This window comes from Malurus melanocephalus, unplaced genomic scaffold (genome assembly GCF_030028575.1).
Source record: "Malurus melanocephalus ecotype Western Australia unplaced genomic scaffold, MMel_1.1 scaffold_443, whole genome shotgun sequence".
Lineage (NCBI taxonomy): Eukaryota > Metazoa > Chordata > Aves > Passeriformes > Maluridae > Malurus > Malurus melanocephalus.
This window is the reverse complement of record NW_026623675.1, coordinates 394930-414039: the sequence shown is the minus strand read 5'-3', so window position 1 is coordinate 414039 and position 19110 is coordinate 394930. Positions and strand designations below refer to the sequence as shown.

Below are 19110 nucleotides of genomic sequence, written 5' to 3'. Positions count from 1 at the left end.
ACATTAAAAAAAAGAAAAAAAAAAAAAAAGCAGGGCCTGTTACTCAACTAAACTCAGAAGGCTCCATAGTAGCATTTGCTAGACAAGAGTCCACATAATAGACAAACTCCATGTTGAATTTCACAGAAGCTAATTCCAGCATCTTGCCTGCTAATGAACATAATAATTTCATGGATAACAGAAATCATGTTTTTAATGGTTTCAACAAACTGCATGAGGGTTAAAAAATAAAAGTCTAAAGGGCAACAACTGTCTCTTTCTTTACAGTTAAAGATATAAAATATTGGCATTAAAAATCTAGTTCTTCCTGGGCATTATGTGGTAGTGACCAGGTAGAAGCAYTGGTAGTGCTGAAATCAGACTCAACACAGAAGCATTTTAGAAACAAATTGAAGGAAACCACATACTACTTTCTTGTGTTATCAGCATGCTAACAGCACTAATTACATAATATACTAATAGTTGATCATAGTCTATAATTATCTGGAAAATCCATTCATATCTTAAAATCCCCACTGCTTATTTTAGTTTTTTAAAAGTAAAGTCCATCTGATTATTTCCCTGAAATTTACTGGATAAAGTTTAAAAAAAAAAAAGTTTTTGTTTTTTTTTTTAATGCTTACAGGTACAGGCTTCCCTAAACAAAGCCTGGATGAATAATAAGAATTAAACTACAGCAGCAACCTGTCCCAGAAACAAAATAAATTGAAGTTTTAATTTATGCAGGCATATCTGTCTAAGCTTTATACTTGATTAATTTGCTAACATAGTTATTATCAGAGACTCAAAGTCTCTGATAATAATTCAGCAGAGACTCAAAGTAGGTAACTACTGAAACATCTTGTTTCCCTACTCTTAAACTACTTATTAGCAAGGAACTACCTTTTTTTTTTTTTTTAAAGCAAGTCAGTATTAGCAGCTTTACTTCTAGTCAAAGGCAATTGCAGTCCCCATGCRAAATAGGTTGACGCATACAACAAGGTTTAAAAAGAATGTTGTGGGAATGTGATGATATACTGTATAWATACAGCATGTGCTAACAATTTTAATTTGTTTCAAGTTATTAGATAGGACTTCCAGCTGCAAAATTCCATGGAAATCCTGCTGAAAGATATTGTAGCAGGTACTGCAAAACAACAAAGTATCAAAATATATTCCCAGAGAGAAATACATCTAATTGAGAATTACATGCTTTCATATTAATTGTTCCAGAAAAAAAACCTCACTTTCTTCTGAAATTACAGCTCCATCCAGAAACTACTAATGAAGAACTGTTTTATCATTAGTGTCTTTTCAGGCATTTCCCTTTGTAGCATTTATTGCCTGTAACACCCATRTGAAACTATACAAGTTCTAATCCCACACCAGCACCTTACTATGTTTATTGATCAAGCAGCACTCAGGAAAAAAAAAGAACAATAAAAGGATAATCCACTTGTGGTTTATTAAAAAAAAAATCTGCATTTTTTTTTTTGAATGCTCACCATGAAGGGCAAAAGCCAGAGACAAATATCACCTGTGGACAAGGTCACTGAAAATCAAATGCAGGCATTTAACACTGGCAGGGGAAGATGAGAAACCTCACAGTGTTAAGTGTRTATCAACTCCCCTTTCATAAGTAAATGACTCCAGCCTACAATACTGTCAATTCATACCTACACTATTAAATACCTCACCAAACAATTTGTTAACTTTGTTTCAAAGCATCTTAGGCCTTCTTAGCTCTTAATTTTAGTAAGCAACAGTAAAAGTCAGCATATTGAAGAAACTACATCAGCATTTTTGCTTGTAAGCTCAATAGTAACCAGAGAAGGCCACCAGATTCCTGAAATGCTTTCAACACCAGCTGATGACAAGGTTTATCGAGCATTAACGGCATCCTGTGTTGCCATTACTAATCCTGATTCTTCTGCCAATCCACTTAAATCTCTACCCTTCCACAGAAGGGTACAGAACTGCACCACAAAAAGAAAAGAAGTTGCCTTTTGGCATGCCATGTYAGGTGGATCTTGAGGCACTAAGTTCAGCACTGTAATATTTGTCTCCTATCCTACAGTCAGCAGTTATTTAAATACCAATTCAGATTCTATAATTTCTTAACATATCATAATATTCTGTCTCTCTCTCTGTGTAAACCACTTCCTTTTTTTTAAATAATCAACATTTCTCAGAGTTCCCTTTTTGTTTYAATATAAAGTCTGCAAAAAAAAACAAGATGGAAAAACATCTTAAGCTATTATGATTTTCTAAAATATTTAACTCCCTGTTTCAGCCAATTTCTAAATAAAGAAGAAACTGACTAAGACATTAAGCACAAAAGGTTTTTAAACAGATGTGTTTTATTAAAATTATTTTATACCTGATAACATTTTCTCAGTGTTTCAAAGTTCTCTATTTTTCTAAATTCTGCAATACTCATGACAATATTTCCTGCCTATAGCTCATTTTTAACTTCCCAACTGGTTTGTTCCAGATTTAAACAGAAAGCACTCAAAGCAATTATGATTGTGGCCTTCCCTCTGTCAAAAGAGCAACACTTGAATAATGCCTATTTACTCAGTAACAGGTACTGAAAATTCCTTTCCAGGTTTAGGAACCTATGGTTTGGTAATGTGGCTTTTCAATATTGTACATAAATCACCACTGTACAATTCAGGCACTTCAATGGATAGGTAAYTACTTTAATTGCTTGTTATCATCATATTCTTAAGCCAGTCATTGTAAAACAGACAAAGACCACGATTTTGAAGAATTGGCAGGTACTCTTTAAATCTTACACTACATAAAAACACTCCATTAACAACTACTTACTTTGTTACCTCACTACTTGTCAATTTAACATTAAATTCTCAAATGTCAAGAAAATTGAATATTTATATCAAAGAAAAGAGGCGAAAGAAACCATTGAAATGCAAGCACCATTGTGTCAGAGAAAGTTTTGCATTAACTGCAAGTGCTGCACAGAAACCAGGAACAAAAGTTCTGCTGTTTCATGCAGTGCACAAATGCTTTGACATAGCACAGTAAAAGCAGATCTATTGAACCAGTAGGTACTGACATGGTACCCTAAACARTCCATGGTAGCATAGTACCTGGATTAAATGGAGACAGACATCAGGCAGGGTGAAGCTGCACAACCAACAGTCCTGACAGAAATGCCAGACACCAAGTGGAGCATTGTGAGGTAAAAGCAGTATCTTGGAGAACAAAGAGCAAACTTTGTTCTGTAGACTGTATTTCTGACTGCAGTCAAAAATATTGCAATAGGAATTACATAAACATGACAGAATGAATAAATAATAACACAAACACACAAAACCCAAAACTAGATATTAACAAACACCTAAACCGTTGAGTACAGAAACAGCACTGATTATATAGAGCTCTCGAGGCAAGTTGCATGCAAGTAGAAATGACTGTATAATGTCTCTGACTACAGAGAGATCCTAAAATCAACAACAACAACAAAAACAAAAAAACAAAACAAAAAAAAAACCAAAAAAAATACTAACATCAAAAGTACATCTTGTAGGGTACAGAGCAGACCCTTCCATTTGGTCATGCTTTTGTATTTTTTGTGATCAATTCTACACACACAAACTGTAAGCTTATCCTAAAGTGTACTGCTCACAACAAACCTATACAACAGTTTACTTACRTGACTGCTAATTTCTACTAACCCATACAAAACATAAACTCACAGTAGTATTTCGACATGTAAATTACTAGTTACATTTGAATGGCTGACGATCCTGTCATGGATCAGTCTTACAAATTACATCCATCCTTCCAAGACTTCAAACCTTATTTGCTTACCTCACACCAGCCATAAGATTCTCCCAAAAAGCCTATTACATCATGACTAAAGTCTAGGTTAGCACCAATATWATAACACTAGGATTTTAACTAATGCTTTTTGTGTTTTATTTGTCATCATTTGTCCCTGTGCTTGCACCTCTGTGTTGAGATCATAACTTCCTATGGTTCCTAACACTGAAATACTCTAGAGGAACCACAGTCTGCTGAACCAAAGTCTGAACTTGTGTTGCTTTGCCATGACCCACAAACAAAAAGAGCAGGACCTTGTACTGAGAACATGCCTAACTAGTTGAGGTAGCTCACCACATTAAACCTAACTAGTTGAGGTAGCTCACCACATTAAACCCTCTCTCCAATATATAACCTCCTCTAAACATAAAACCTTTGGCAGACCAAAGAACCTTGCAGGTTTTTGGAACAAATAATGTGGTATTTTTAAAGGAGATATACCTATGTCTTCCACATTTTGTAATATTTCATTGTTTTGTTTTGAGGGGGAAAGAGGCAGATGATGCATTCTCAAAAATAACTTCAAGAAACAATCTATTTCCAAAACTTGTAACATTTAGAAAATACACAATAAAAACATTCTTTAAAGATACTCGGGTTATCTAGGAGAGAGGGGGATATTAAGCTACTTTGCTTAACAATGCTGAATAGAACAGCCTGCAAGTGTCTTCCCGCTGTGATCCTCTATTATAAACAAGCACATTGCCTCAGCAATAAATACACTGGAGCCCCACAGTCTAGAGATGCAGCAGCAAACAAGAGTGTCATTTTATTGGGAAAGTAACAGGAAAGGAAGGGCCAGGAAAGTTAGCATGGAATAGATGGAGATGTGTGTATTACTCTTCCTCCAGTTGATACACTATGATTTGGAAATAATGACTAAACCCAAAGTTTTTGGGACCTACTGCTCACATGAAAAGCTAAGACCAAGGATAATCATATTTTTCTCCAAAAGCACAACTCAGCACAGAATCACAAATACTGTGGAGGTCAAAAATCATCATGCAATAGAATCATGCCTCCCRTTACCCAATCTCAACTATTTCTCAATTTTGATGTATTAAGAAAACCCCACATGCCAAGGATTACAGAAACACTATTACTACATAATTCAGGTAGAGAACAGTAAAATCACTACAGCCTATCTCTTTCTGTTTCCTTCTCCTTTGCAGATGAGAATTTAAGTATTCCAATCAATCGCACAAATGCATGAAATGCAAAGTATACACAATTTTTTAGCTGTAACCTCTCACTAAGTATTATCTTGATGCTAGTTATGTGGCAACATCCCTTTAAACATCAGATAGTTCTTTAAATACATAGTTTGCCTACCTGCTAATTAATATATGGCCTTTGCCCTGTCTTTCCCCAACCATTCACCCTTTCTCACAAAGAAGAAAAAAATAGTATGTCACACAATAAAAAAAATTATAAAACTATTGAGAGGCTGTATCCCTACTATTTTAATTTCACCGAATACTATCTGAAAGACTTGGCTTTTGCTTTTTTTTTTAGCCAGACATCATAAATTTAAACTTTGCTGGTTTCAATGAATAATTAAATTTTCAAAAAGTGCAGGTAATTAAGACTACCAAAAATTAAAATTGAGTAAGAAGTCAGCAATTATAGACTGCATGTATTTTACCAGATCTGCAAGGGACTCTAATTAAACACATATTAATTGCCCTAATCTTCTTAGGCAAGTAATAAATTGGAAGAGCTGATTAATGCACTGGATTTAGTTCAGCTTGTTAAATCTGACAACCTGGCAAAGGAAGRCTATCTTGAAAAGCCCTTTTAGCTAAGTAATTGGAATTTTACTCTCAGTAATTTGCCGTYCCATAATAAGAGCTATTTAGTATATTGACTCTTCTTCGGTGTTTTTTTTAAAATACATACTAGTTATATTTAAACAGTACCATTATGCTGCTCATAAAGATTATGAAAAATTATGAACTTTGACCTTTATTGTCCATCAAAAGACACTTCTATTCTGAACACAAATTAGTGTATTTCCTTGTAGGCAATAAATCCTAATTAATTTTAATTCTAGAAGCTGCTAATAACATTTTAGAAAGTCCATATGGACACATTAAGTCCTCTATACAATTCATAAAGCCAGCAACTAAATCAGTTTTCAGTATTAAATAACTGCTGATGACTGCTGGAATGCAACGAAACACCATTATCCAAGGAGCTGCAATCTCTCCTCTTTTTTATCTATACATGCAAACATTTCTGCACATACACTTTGTGGTACTTAGTCACCTAACTTGGGAGCATAACATTGCTGTGATGGCCATAAACCAGTATCAGCCATTTAAAAACAGGAAAATTTGGAAACCTGCAGGTAGACATTTTAAAAGTCTGGCATCTCTCCAACACACACAGTTGCTTACCCCTAGCTCTTAAGATGGAAAAATGCATCAAGTTTCACTTAAAAACAAGTAGATGTAGATGAACAAAATAAAAAAACTCAACTCCCTTGATAAGGAAAAAAGTATCAAGTAAAGAACAGGGAATAAGAAAGTTTTATACTTGAAAAATGTTTTGAAGTATTCCATGAAAGCTGAAACAGCTTTTCATATGTCCTACAAAATGTGAAAGCYTTTCATATGAAGAAGCTTAGAAAGTCATGTGTTCCCAATCAAGTTCAGTCAGAAAAAAAACCCTAAATATAAATGTGTCTCTGCCTTCAAATTTTTATTCTGCACTCCTCAGAGCTGACATTCCATACTCCTCCTCTAGAACACATAACTTCCACAATCTACATTTAAAATTTGTTACTCTTTTGTTAGCAAAATCTAATGTTCATACATCTTGAAAGTCAATAACAGTGAACCTGAAACTTATCTTTTGTTCCTTAAGTGAAATGTAGTATCAACWAAGGAGTCAGCCAGACATCAGTTTTGAGCAGCGATATGATTTTCACTACTGAGCTTTAATACTTATAATAAGCAAAATACCAAAAAGTTGATCAGGTAATACTAGAGGACTGGTAAGGCATGGAAGGAAACATTAACATACCTCAAAGAACTGTCAGACCTTGATGTTTCAAAGATTTCCTACCCATTCRTCATTATGCAGTGCAATTTACCACTTATCATTTAGGTCCCAAGTGCAGGAAGAAATTCTTTACTGTGAGGGTGAAGAAACAATGGAACAGGTTGCCCAGAGAAGCTCTGCATGCCCCATCCCTAGAARTGTCCAAGTTGGATGCAGCTCTGACAAACCTGGTCTACTGGAAGGTGTCCCTSCCCACAGCAGRGGAGTTGGAAGCCGATGATCTTTAAGGTCCCTTCCAACCCATGCCATTCTGTGATTCTGTGAGTGGATAAACAGGTGGCACTCAGTTTCAACTCTCATCCTCAGTAGTCTTYATGAAGGAAACAGTACTTCACCATCACAATAATGAGTAAGTGGCATATTCTTTTTCCATTGGTTGTGTATTACTTGCAAAAGGACTAGGGCTTGTACCTGAGGCTCCCATGTACTACTACACAAAGTCATCAGTAGAAAACCAATTCCAACTACTTTCCAGTTGATGGCATTGACCATTTAAAGATCTGTTAGACTCGTTAGCTCCATGTAAGTTACAAGAAGAAATTCCATATCTGAACTTGAGGTCTCTAATACAGAGACCTTCAAGATTTATAAAAAATACATGATGAGAAAAGCCCTCAAATTTCAGGATTTGTATAACTGAAAGCAAAAGAGAAATGGAATTCTAAAAACCCTCAACTTCCTAGCAGAGCGTCAGTTCAGCACTGCTGAACATAAACTTCAGTTTGAAATAAGACATATTCTCTTTGTGATTTGCCTCTGTGCTCCATTTCATTGCTTGAGAAAATATACCACAGCTTTATCAGTGCCCGAATACATTCATCATAAATCAGTACTGAACAGGGAAAGCAGTGATTATTATTTAGTTAAGTGAGAAAATGAAATGGACAGTGAGAGACCAGAAATCCTGGAAGAAAAGAAAATATTCTTTTCATGTGCTTCAGGATGTGCTTCATCTGTCCGGGGCAAAAAGCCAGTGACTACAACTTCTGGTCCAGAAGATGCTGGGGTCTGTCCCACTTGAAAGAACAAAACAGTAACTGAAAAATCTGCATTCTGACAGATGTTCCTATCTATTTTGTATGATTTGTTTGCATTTTTGTAACACATTACCAAAAAGAAAATTTTAATTACCAAATCACATTTTGAAAATAATAAAGACATATTTTAGATAGAGCAATGAGTTAAATAYAGATTCTGAAAAGTACTCAGGAGAACAAAGCATGAAGTGATTAAAACTAAAGTATCTCTTAATGTTTAGTTTCAGTTCAAAAGATACAATACCTTCTGGTAAATTGAAACCAGTTAAAACTAGAACCTATTTTACCTTTGTAAATCAAATGTAAGGCAATAGAGACCATGTTTTCTCCCCTACAGACTTTCTAACAAAAAACTCACAACCTAATGCCATTGGGTTTTGTGACAAAAATAATTCTACATTTATCTTCTCAGCACTTTTCTACCATCTTTCTCCATATTTATGCAGGCAGTACAAARCTTAACTTCAGTATTTCCTGTCAAGATTAAAACCTAAAATCCTGACAGGCACATGACAAAGTCTTGTGGTTGAAGATGCTATGTATTTAAATTTTCATGATATCACACTTTCCAAATGTTACAAGCACACAAATCAAACGTATGTTCTTACTGTTGCCAAAGAGCTTTCTAGAAAAAAAAAAAAAAAAGAAACACCTACAAGACTTCCAGTTTTCATTGACTTATCTATCATCTTCTGCACATATCTGAACTTCGCTCTTTTGGCCCTTGAAATTGAAACCTAGAAAAAAAAGTTGTTGGAAGAGATTTCCATAAAATTCTTTAATATTTCCCAAGTAATATCTGCAAGCTACAGAGACTGACGATGAACTACCATTCCCCTCTCAACAACTTCTTCAGGATGTCTCTACACTCTAAATAGACAAGTAATCTAAACTAAAAGGAAGCTCTTTTGAAACACACTTCTGTCATTACCCAAATGTTTCAGGTCTTACTGTTACTATAAAAGTAGCAAGCAAAGACTTCTGTATATGTCACCTTATGTTTGTTCTTAGAAAAGGTGAATATTGGAAGACGTAATTCCATTTTTCTCTCCATAGATCATATTAATATACCTTCAAAAGTWGGAATTATCACATTATTTTTTAAAATTTGACCAATCTTCTCATCTGAATTTTAGTAATTTCGTTCACTTTTCTTTTTAAGACACACAATTTAAATCCTTGTGTTTTGTGTAACTGGTGAACCAAAAGATGATACTTCGGCATAATGCTGAATTCCATGCCAATACATAATCATCTACAGCTTCAGGACAATTAATAAAGTACTTAAAGGTAAACAGTAGTAGTATTTCCTAGATCACACAGAACTTGTGTACAGACCATAATTTTCCCTCCTTCAGGCTCACACATATGGATAAGTAGTGTAAGACAGAGGAAAATACAACAACAATCCTGTAATGCCCAATAATAATCCCAAATCCTGGACTGCATCAAAATGAGCATGGTCAGCAGGTCAAAGGGGGTGATTCTCCCCTTTTACTCTGCTCTTGTGAAACCCCACTCAAGCACAGTTCTGGTGCCCCCCATATAGGAAGGACACAGAAATGTTGGGGCAAATCCAGAGGAGGGCCATGAAGTTGACACATTGGACTGGAGCACCTGTCTTACAAAGGCTGAGGAAGTTGGGGCTGTTCAYCCTTGAGAAGAGCAGTTGGCATGAAGGCCTCATTGCACCCTTTCTGAATCTGAAGGGGCCTACAGGAAAACCAGAGAGGGACTCTTGTTCAGGAACGGCAGCAATAGGAAAAGGAGCAATGGCTACAAATYGAAAGAGGCTAGATATTAGGGAGAAATTMTTTACTGTGAAGGTGGTTAGGCACCAGAACAGGCTGCCCAGGGAGGTTATGGGTGCCCCAACCCTGTGTTCAAAGCCAGTTTGSATAAGGCCTTGAGCAACCTGATCTRGTGGCTAGGGACTAGATGATCCTTTAGGTCCCTTCCTACCCCTTAACATTCTACGATAATAAGACACTGCCAAGAACTAGAGGGGCTGTGAGATGAAGGAACTAACAAAGGCTAGGCTTAGTTTTTTTCTAAAATAAACTTGTAACTTTACAGCACAAGTGACAGAGGTTCAACTAACATATTAAAAAATTCTAAAGCTTTCTACTTGAATATTTAATATACAATTTCACTTGTGTTTTACCCTTTTCTAAATAATTGTTTTGAACATTCATCTGAGATATCTCAATGCAGCAACATGACTTTTCTCCTCCCCCATGGAACAATTCCTCACATCTACAAAGTCCAGAGCTACAACAGAGCACTCCCAAASTGTGTGTAAAATAATCACCTTCAGAGATTTTGATGGCAAGTTAATTTTTCCTATGACAGACTAATCTTTGAAGGAGACTGTTGAGTTTTTTTTGAATAGTGATTCACCTTAGTTCATCACACCGATTTCTATTAAGTGCACATGTACATCATCCCCAGGGTGCATACACACAGACAACTTCCCGTATTCAAGACTCAACAGTTAGAAATCTTGACAAAATCCAACTGTCACAAATTTTAAGAAACATAACCCATTTCATACACTGTACAAAGACATCAGAGACAAACCTCATTAATTTCTACTCCACCTGCAAGATGTTTTCTCAACACAGAACTGCAGATACTTACTTCCAAAAATACACTGAAACCAATTCCCTACCCAAAGGTGGTATTCAAAGAATAAATGTGGCAGACGCCAAGCAATTCCTTTAAATGCACTACTGCAAGGTAACCTTATGCAATGATGAGTAGGATTACAAGAGAATGTAAAGRAGAGGGACAAAATTAGTTATCTTGCAACAAGACAAAGAAACCTGTTGTTTGGCCATTCACCTGCAAATTAATACTTTAGTAAGTTATGTTCTGACTGCTTTGAAATACTGTAAAATGAAAAACATTAATTGCTTGCAGCCACATGAYTTCAACAAGAAAAAATCAGAAACTTGGTAAACAAATTCAGTCAAAGGTATACTTTGTATCACAATGATACATTTACACTCTGAGGATCCAACAGCCCATAATAAACTTACTTTTGTATTACATTCTGTAAGCTGAGCATCATACCCAATTCACTTTTCATCTTTTCTCTGTTGACACGGCACTCAGCCAAATAGCGGAGAGCCTAAAAGAAAGAGGACCACAGCAGATCAACAATTAATCCAGGATTCATTTCTGTTAGAGCACATCTTCAAAACAGTCACAAAGGCAGTTCTAGTAGGAAGAGAGTTTTATCACCTACTGTGTACACCAAAAAATTACTTTATTCTTATAAATACACAGAAAGCACAGAATATCTAATCTATGAGAAAAGGCTGAGAGACTGGGTTTGCTTATACCAGCTGAGAGCTAAAGGGACAATCTAATAGCTGTCTATAGCTATGCAAGAAGCCTATACAAAGATGTTCAAGCACAACTTCCCTCTACAACAGCAGACAAGGGGAAGAGCCACAAACTGGAGCTTGGGAAGTTCAAATCAGGTACTACAAAAAGCTTTTCTCCTCTGAAGGTAGTACAACAGGAACACATGACCTAGTGGAACTAGGAATGAATGAGACAAAGCTACAACTGACCTGATTGAGTGCTGGTGACAATCCCAATTCAAAGAGGAAACYGATGTGAATGACTTCCAAAAGTCTCTTCCAGTAAACATTTATGTGACCCGAGATCTAAAGTAATTTTTATACATGGTGCTTCCAGTATTTCCATCAATTGTGTGGGCTACCYCAGTACTAGAAACGTCAAGTTCCTACTGTCCACTGAAAGAGGTCTAGCACAGCTATAAGCTTTTGAAGACTAACTGCAATATCCATCATTCCAGGCAGGAATAAGAATACAAGCAGCAGCAAGCTTCTTAGCTTACTGTGGCCTAAACTGGGAATTTACACTTATTTGCTGCCCAAAGTCCTGTTTATTTATTTGACTTTCAAGGTAGATTCTTTGTACAATTTTGCACTGTTGACCCTAGTCAGCAACTGTATATTAATATGATCCTCCTAACATAATACTCTTGCAATTAAAATGTCAAGCCTTCTTTTCATGAGACACATTTATATTGTTTGTGCTGAGAAAGTTTTCCTAGAAGGAGCCTCCAAAGATGTTTTACTGATGTAGGTACAAGAACTGTACTTGAAAAATCCTGCAATACACAAATACAATGATTTATAAAATGGGGTTTGTGACAGCAAGGTTTAGAATTGTACCAATTCTTTATATATAGTCATGTAGTAGCTACACTGCTCAGTAACCACTTTAAAAATAACATGCTCCTTAATCCCTTCAGAAATAGAGGGCTAATCATTGGGGTTTGTTTTTTCCAAGTCATCTTCAGCTCATACTAGGCAAAATTGCACTTAATAAAAGACCATTTTATTGTCTTTTAAGAAACTCTGGCTGCTGCCTGGCATGATAATAACTTTAGATGTAATTTTTGTTATTTCCTGCTGTGGACCAGTATCAATAGTTGAAGTTTATAATGTTGTATATCCATTCATTATCTCACTTTTTAACTATGGGAAAARACATGCATGATAGCTCTCAACTAACTTGCATGCTATGAAATGTATCCTTACTGGTGTAACAAATTTCTCATTTTTATTACTCTCTGTTCTGGCAATTTAGTATGGGTACAATTCAGGTGGACAAAGAAAAACTTGTTCTCTTAAAAGCTAATTTTTTTAAGTCACAGCTCAGGCAGTCTCTTTTCTACCTGTTATGTACTCTTACCACACAAATACAACTTCGACTAAAATAAAAGTCACAARGCCAACTTAATTGACCCAACTTTTCAACACTAGGAAGCTCCCATTCCRTCTGCCTCCCATGGGAGATATAAAAGTCTGAACCTTCAAACACATGAGMTCATTTACATTTATTAAATCCAGTATACTGAAAGCATAGGGAAAGTTACTGTTAGCTCAACCTCTGTTCAGCTAAACACTTACCTATGTTAACTTTAAGGCTCGCAAGTAAGTTCTTCATAACCAACAGGACTACCTGYATACTTTAATACAAAATACACTGTTGTCAATCTTAATAAAAAGACATTTTTGATGTCTTTTATGTGAAATTTTAAAGTAGTTCCTTAACTTCAGGGTCCKAATTTATAAAATTTTAGTCCAAACTTAAGTGGGAAAAAACCAAAATGTAGTATTGTCTAGGTTACTTCTGATTTTTTAAATTTAAATTATTCAAAACTTTCGGCACTGGAAKGCATTGTAAAGAATTCCTGAAATCAAGACTAAAGAAAACTGGCAAYAGAAATATTTAAAAATGTGTATCACTTCTTCACCAGATAGGAAAAAAGACTGAAGTGAAACTGCACAAGAGGAGAGAAACACCCTCCCTGAAACATTCTACAACACATCAAAAAAGTTAAAAAGGGAACTATTATGATTCATACAGATTATTATAATTTCAGGTACAGGAATAACCAAGTAGTAGAAGAAGAAATCTAAAGTCTGAGCGTCACATCCTTTTATTGGGTTCACTCTTGATGGAAAATCATTGCATTTAATGATTCCTATTTAAAAGAAAACACTTTTTGACCACCAGAATGACTACAAAACCAACATTTTTCAGAATGGAAAAATATAAAACATGAAGTTGTCAGCAAAAATATTTAAACATTCAGAACCTAAGCAATTCAACAACTCTTGAACACAAGGAGTCAGAGGAGCTGACCAGAACATGTCTTCACAGTAAACGGATCCACTTCTCATTGCAGCCAGGGTCCTGGCCTCCTCTGAATCCTGATTCTTAAGCCACTCCTACTGTGAGCTATCACTACACAGAACAATCCATCTGCCTCCCATCCTCACCCAAGGTGATTTCCTTCCAAGACAACTTAAGTACTTATCAGGGGCTGTGCAACCACACTGCAAACTGCATTAGTCCTCATCACCTTGAAAAAGCCAGTCCTTTTTATGTAGAACTAATTTTTGTAACATGATCAGAGACTGATTCCYGAATCACATGAAAGCAATGAGAACACACAGCCCAACAAACTCAAGGAAGGAAAAAAGAGTGGGACAAACAAGACCTTTTAAGATMACAGCCTAAGGAAACTACACTGGAAAGAAAACCAATGCAACATWCTCCCAAGAAYAGCAAACTCAACTCAAAGCTCTCCYAGTGAAGAACATTAAAGTCTGCCAAATGCTATGGCAAGACCAACCTGAAAAAAACCATTAGCAGGACACAGGTTTCCTGGATTATGTGACCTCCTTCTCCAAATTCAGAAGTCAATCATTAAAATAATTCCAAGATGTCCACTAATATCCACTACAAAATCAACACAAATRAAAAACAGAGAAATATGGTACACATAGGTCTCAGCGATATAAAAAACAATGTAGACTTGCATGTAAAAGCCAAAGTCCTTTGTTATTTCACATTYGTTACAACTCAATAATGACATAATGGAAAAAAATGAGCACCATATAAATTTCAGTAACATAAAATCTTAGAAGTCTAATTCAAGTCTTGAAATAACAAAATTTTAACTTTCATTTCTCCCATTTCTAAGCATGAAATAAATTTAATATTCCAATTCAGGATAAGAAATTGGGACTTGAGCATTTATGAATTAGAATGCAAAGAAATGGACATAAGATGGAAGAAGTTTTATCAGATATTGATAGATTTTGGGTTGGTTGTTTCCTCTGGTTTTGAGAACATTTTGTCTTTAATCCCATGAGGGTGGTCACATGATGGAACAGCATGCCACAGATSCTACGGAATCTTCATCCTTCGAGGATGAACGACACAACCACGAGCAGTGATCTCATTGAACTTAATTTGGGCATGGGATTGCACTACATCACCTTGGGAGGTTGTTTCTCACCTATGACTGGAATTTGGTTTTTATAATATGAATATCAAATCACTACCCATATTTATCAAGCTCTATGACTTCATCTTAAGAAGAGATTTAAGGGTCCTCACATCCCTCCACACAAAAAGTGAAATAGCTGTACTGGCAAAAAAATGCAAAGCAAATCAATATCTTTAAAAAAAAAAACCTCTGGAACAAAATGTCATTTCTGAAATACACGTTCTTTAAAGAACACAGGTAAGGAATATCAAGATAATATAGAAGAACCTATTATTTTTCACATTTTTACTGTTWAAACAAATTGTTTAAACAGTTTTGTTTGTAAACTGCTTGTTTAAACAACTTGTTTAACAAGGTTTAAAAATGCCTGAAAATATAGAAATTTATCTCCAAAATACTTACTAGTAAAGCTGAATGAACAACTGGAGGGTTGGGATGGTCCAGAAAMAGAATAAGACCTGGCAGGCATCCTTGATCCTGAACAATGGCCCGTCTGTTCAATGGATCAGCAGCTAGGTCTCGGAGTTGGTTAACTACAGATAGGGCATCAGGCTCCTCACTCATAGCAGAATTCATCTTTTCTGCACCATTCATACAAAATGCCTGCTGAAAAAATATTTACTATTACCACATTTACCATCAATTAAAACACAGACAAAAAAAAGCATAAAGGCACTGATTTGTTCTAAACAAAAAGGTATAAAAAACCCAAGGACTAGAATCCACRGAAGGTGGATGGAATTTATAAGGATGTGGGTCTTGAATTTATAAACTGCAAATCTAAACTTCCTACACAAAGAACACAAATATTTAGGTAAGAAGATTTTTATTTGTTTCCTATATGTAATTTCAGACCAGTCAATCTTAATGGGAGTATTGTGTGSTTTTTTTTTTCCTTTACACTAGTGACAAATGTTTTCAATAAATCCAGTTTTATAACAAGGCACCCTAGAAGTCTATAAACATCCCTCTGTGTAAACATGTAAATTCAAAGTAAGTATTTTCAGAGCACCTTTGGCAATCAAAGAATTTCACAGAAAAATGAACCAAAGTCAACAAAACATTAACAATGCATCAAGAACAGTGAACATGAAGCTCTACTCTTCATTTATATATCAAGTAACTGGTGTAATGCCATACATTCAAAGACAGAAAGAGCTTTAGAGGCTGGATTTGAGTTGTTTTATCTCCTTTTCAGTAGTAGCTTTCAATACAAAGAGAGCAAGAAGGTCACGCCTTGCTCCAGTCGAAGTCCAAGCCACCAGATCAATTTCAAAGAAGACACGTGTTAGCTTGAGAGTATCAGATTCCAGAGTTGTTTAATAATAACTACTTAGCAGACAACAAAAGTATACCTTTACTCAGAGAAAATGCTAAAATCTTGATGCAAAAAAACAGTTTCTTTGTGCCTCAGAAACTACTAAATGCTGACTGCAGTCCTGGTTGTTGTCAGTATCAACTCAGTCAAGTAACCTATGGCACAAAAGTGGGAATGAATCATACTGTTAATTTGTTAAATCACTCATTTTACCCCAAATAAAAAACAAGAAAAAATTTTAAGTGGTCACCTTATTTTAACATCATTTGCCAATATTACATAGATTTTCTTCACTGAAGGTCAGCCTCTAAGGAATATAAACCTATTACACTCATCAAAAACAATGAACCATAAACATGCATTTGGATTATGACATTTTCTAACGTTTTCACATAGAAAAAATGCTATTAACCTTTAAGTCAATGCTTCTTACTTCAGGCAAGAGTGCCAGAAWGAAAAATACAGCCCAATGATTGGTCTCCAGACTATTTTTCTTGACTCTCAGAAATAAAAAAGAAACTGAGAGATCCAGAAGCTCAACCAATAAATCAGTTTGTGTTTCCAAAGGAAAAACTCTAAATTAAGAAAAAAACAAAAAAAAAAMCCTCAGCAAACAAAACCACCAGTCAAACAAAACCAAAGCAACTCTGGTGAGTTCACAAAGGATCTTATTCAAAACTTTAAAAATCAAGTCAATTGTGAGGCTGATGCCAATCAAAGTCTCTGACTCCCAGGTCTGTGTCCCACGCACCAGACCATTCCTACAACTCTTTCCATCCTGATCACCTTTTGCCTTTTTCCTTCTAATCCTCTGGGAAAAAAAAAAMMAAAAAACATGKAACTGTTACCCTCTCCTATTCCATTAGGCCACACTCATCTCAAAGGAGCTAAAGAAAGATGGAGAGGGACATTTTACAAAGGCATAAAGCAAGGACAGGACAAGGAGTAATGGCTTTAAATAGAAAGGTAGTCAGTTTCGATTAGGTGTTGGAAGGTGTTTTAGATATTATTGCTGTAAGGGTGGTGAGGCACTGGAACAGGTTGCCCAGTGTTGTGGATGCCCCATCTCTGGCAGTGTTCAAGGCTGGGCTGGATGGAGCTCTGAACAAACTGGTCTAGGGGAAGGCATACTTGGCAAAGGAGGGGGTGGAACTCCATGTTAAGGTCCCTCCCACCACAAACAATTACATGATTCTGTGTTAGCCGCAGACCCTTCTCCACTTCTCCTCAGCCACAACTGCAGGGACTCCAGAAATCTTCACCTTCTGCATGACCCGCAACAACCAGTTCCATGAAAACTCCCGCCCCACCTCCTTCTGGGAGTTTTTAATTAGAAACATTAGGTGCCCATAAAAGTTATAGTAAGTTATCTAGAATTTAGGAGTCTGGCAGAGCAGCGAGCCAGATGCAGGCTGCTCTCTGCTCTTCGTAGCTCTGAGATGAAAGCCTAACCGAGACACCGCAGCTCTATCTCTTTGACGCTCTCCCCCTGCGCTCTGTGCYGTCGCCGGGGCGGCCCTGGAGAGAAACCTCCACAGCCCCTCTCYGCCAGCTCTCCACAGGCGGCGGAGGCCTCATCCCAGCTGGGACCAGGCCCTGAGGCTCAGCTTCYAGGCCCCGCGGCCGGCGGAGACCCAGCCCCTCAGCCACCAGGCGCTCCGGGACGTGTTTGGAAAGCAGGGGGCCTCGGCCGCACACGCCGCCCCCTCACGGCCCTTCCCGGYGCGGCCTGTTCCCCTCCCCGGTAGGGCCGTACCGTCGCAGAAGACGTCCCTGGGCGGGCTAGCAGCTCAGCCCCGCGCCCCCATGTCCCGCGGGGCGGCGCGGCGTGCAGAGACCGACGGGAATAGCACGGGAGACGATCCGGGAGCACCCGCGGGCTGACCACCGGGACAAGAGCGACCGCACCACCCACCGGAGCCCGCCCTGACCCGGCACAGCGCAACACCGCGCAGCGCCATTGGCCCGTACCGAGCGAGGCTCTCCGCCAATCGCGCGGCGCTTTGTTSCTGGGAGCGGCGCGGTGCAGGCCGGGAGGTGTAGTCCGGGGGTTGTAGCCCGGAAACAGCTCCGCGCTGCCCCGTTTGTTTTGGATTWTTTTTTTTCCCCGCCAGAGACGGTCACCGCCAAAAGCTAAATGTACTGCTTAGATAAAGTGTAACGTGTACTATAAAACAATACAGTGTGAACCACACCTGATGCTGTACGGACATGGAGTGCTCATCCCCTTTTGAAACCTGAAGTGGGTAATCCCCACCCCATGAGACGCCCACAATTAGATTTGGTTAATGTAGAATCAAGGCATCATTAGGGCTTAAAAAAAAAATCTCTAACAGTACCAGGTGCAACATCTTGATCCTTTAGGAAGGTTTGGGTCCCCATCCCTTCCAAGTTGTAAAGGTTTTCAGTTTCCACGTTCCTCCACTACACGTCACCTTTGCACCTTATTTTGAAACGCTGGAGTAAAGTTTTCAGTATGTTTCTAAAGCTGAAAACACCCCCTAGGTAATCCTTAAATCACTTCAGCACCAAGAAAYTCACCCTAAGTTCCCCTCTATCCCGCAGCCCCCTCTGAGCCCTCTGGCCCCCAGCGATCCCCACTTCCCGCCCGATTCCCCCAGGGGTCCTGCCCATCCTTTCCACATCGTTTCCATGGGACACAGCTGACACCACCCTAAGAGCCACTGGAGGTGCTGCAAGCCGACACCCGCACCCCAAGGAGCCGCAGGCCACCAGCAGCGCCGGGCACCGTCAGCAGCCACCGCCGGGATTGCGGAGGAGCCCAGGAACAGCCCCCAGCCACCGCCGGGATTGCGGAGGAGCCCAGGAAGAGCCCCCAGCCACCGCCGGGATTGCGGAGGAGCCCAGGAAGAGCCCCCGGCCACCACTCAAGCGCGGCTCCAGGCGGACACGGCAGCGCTGGCTCCGCGGTCACAAAGGAGAGCCTCTGCCGTTCCGACACCGCCTCACAATCACGGAATAAATGAGGCTGGAGAAAACCTCTGAGATCCTGTAGT

The 19110-nt window shown here is 38.0% G+C and overlaps 1 protein-coding gene across 4 annotated transcripts in view; it reads right to left on the bottom strand.

The window, feature by feature from the left end:
- Window positions 1-18049, bottom strand: part of ARMC1 (armadillo repeat containing 1) — a 34242-nt gene extending 16193 nt beyond the window's left edge. Inside the window, exons 1-4 of one of the 4 annotated variants that reach the window (XM_057380301.1) lie at window positions 17850-18049; window positions 16131-16248; window positions 15178-15381; window positions 10973-11064 (exon numbers count right to left, since the gene is read on the bottom strand). In XM_057380301.1, coding sequence (XP_057236284.1) covers window positions 10973-11064; window positions 15178-15369 — 284 coding nt within the window. In that variant the 5' untranslated portion in view covers window positions 15370-15381; window positions 16131-16248; window positions 17850-18049. The remainder of the gene's footprint in view (window positions 1-10972; window positions 11065-15177; window positions 15382-16130; window positions 16249-17849) is intronic. The other 3 variants (XM_057380300.1, XM_057380299.1, XM_057380298.1) reach the window with 3 other exon arrangements.
- Window positions 18050-19110: the final 1061 nt, after the last annotated feature.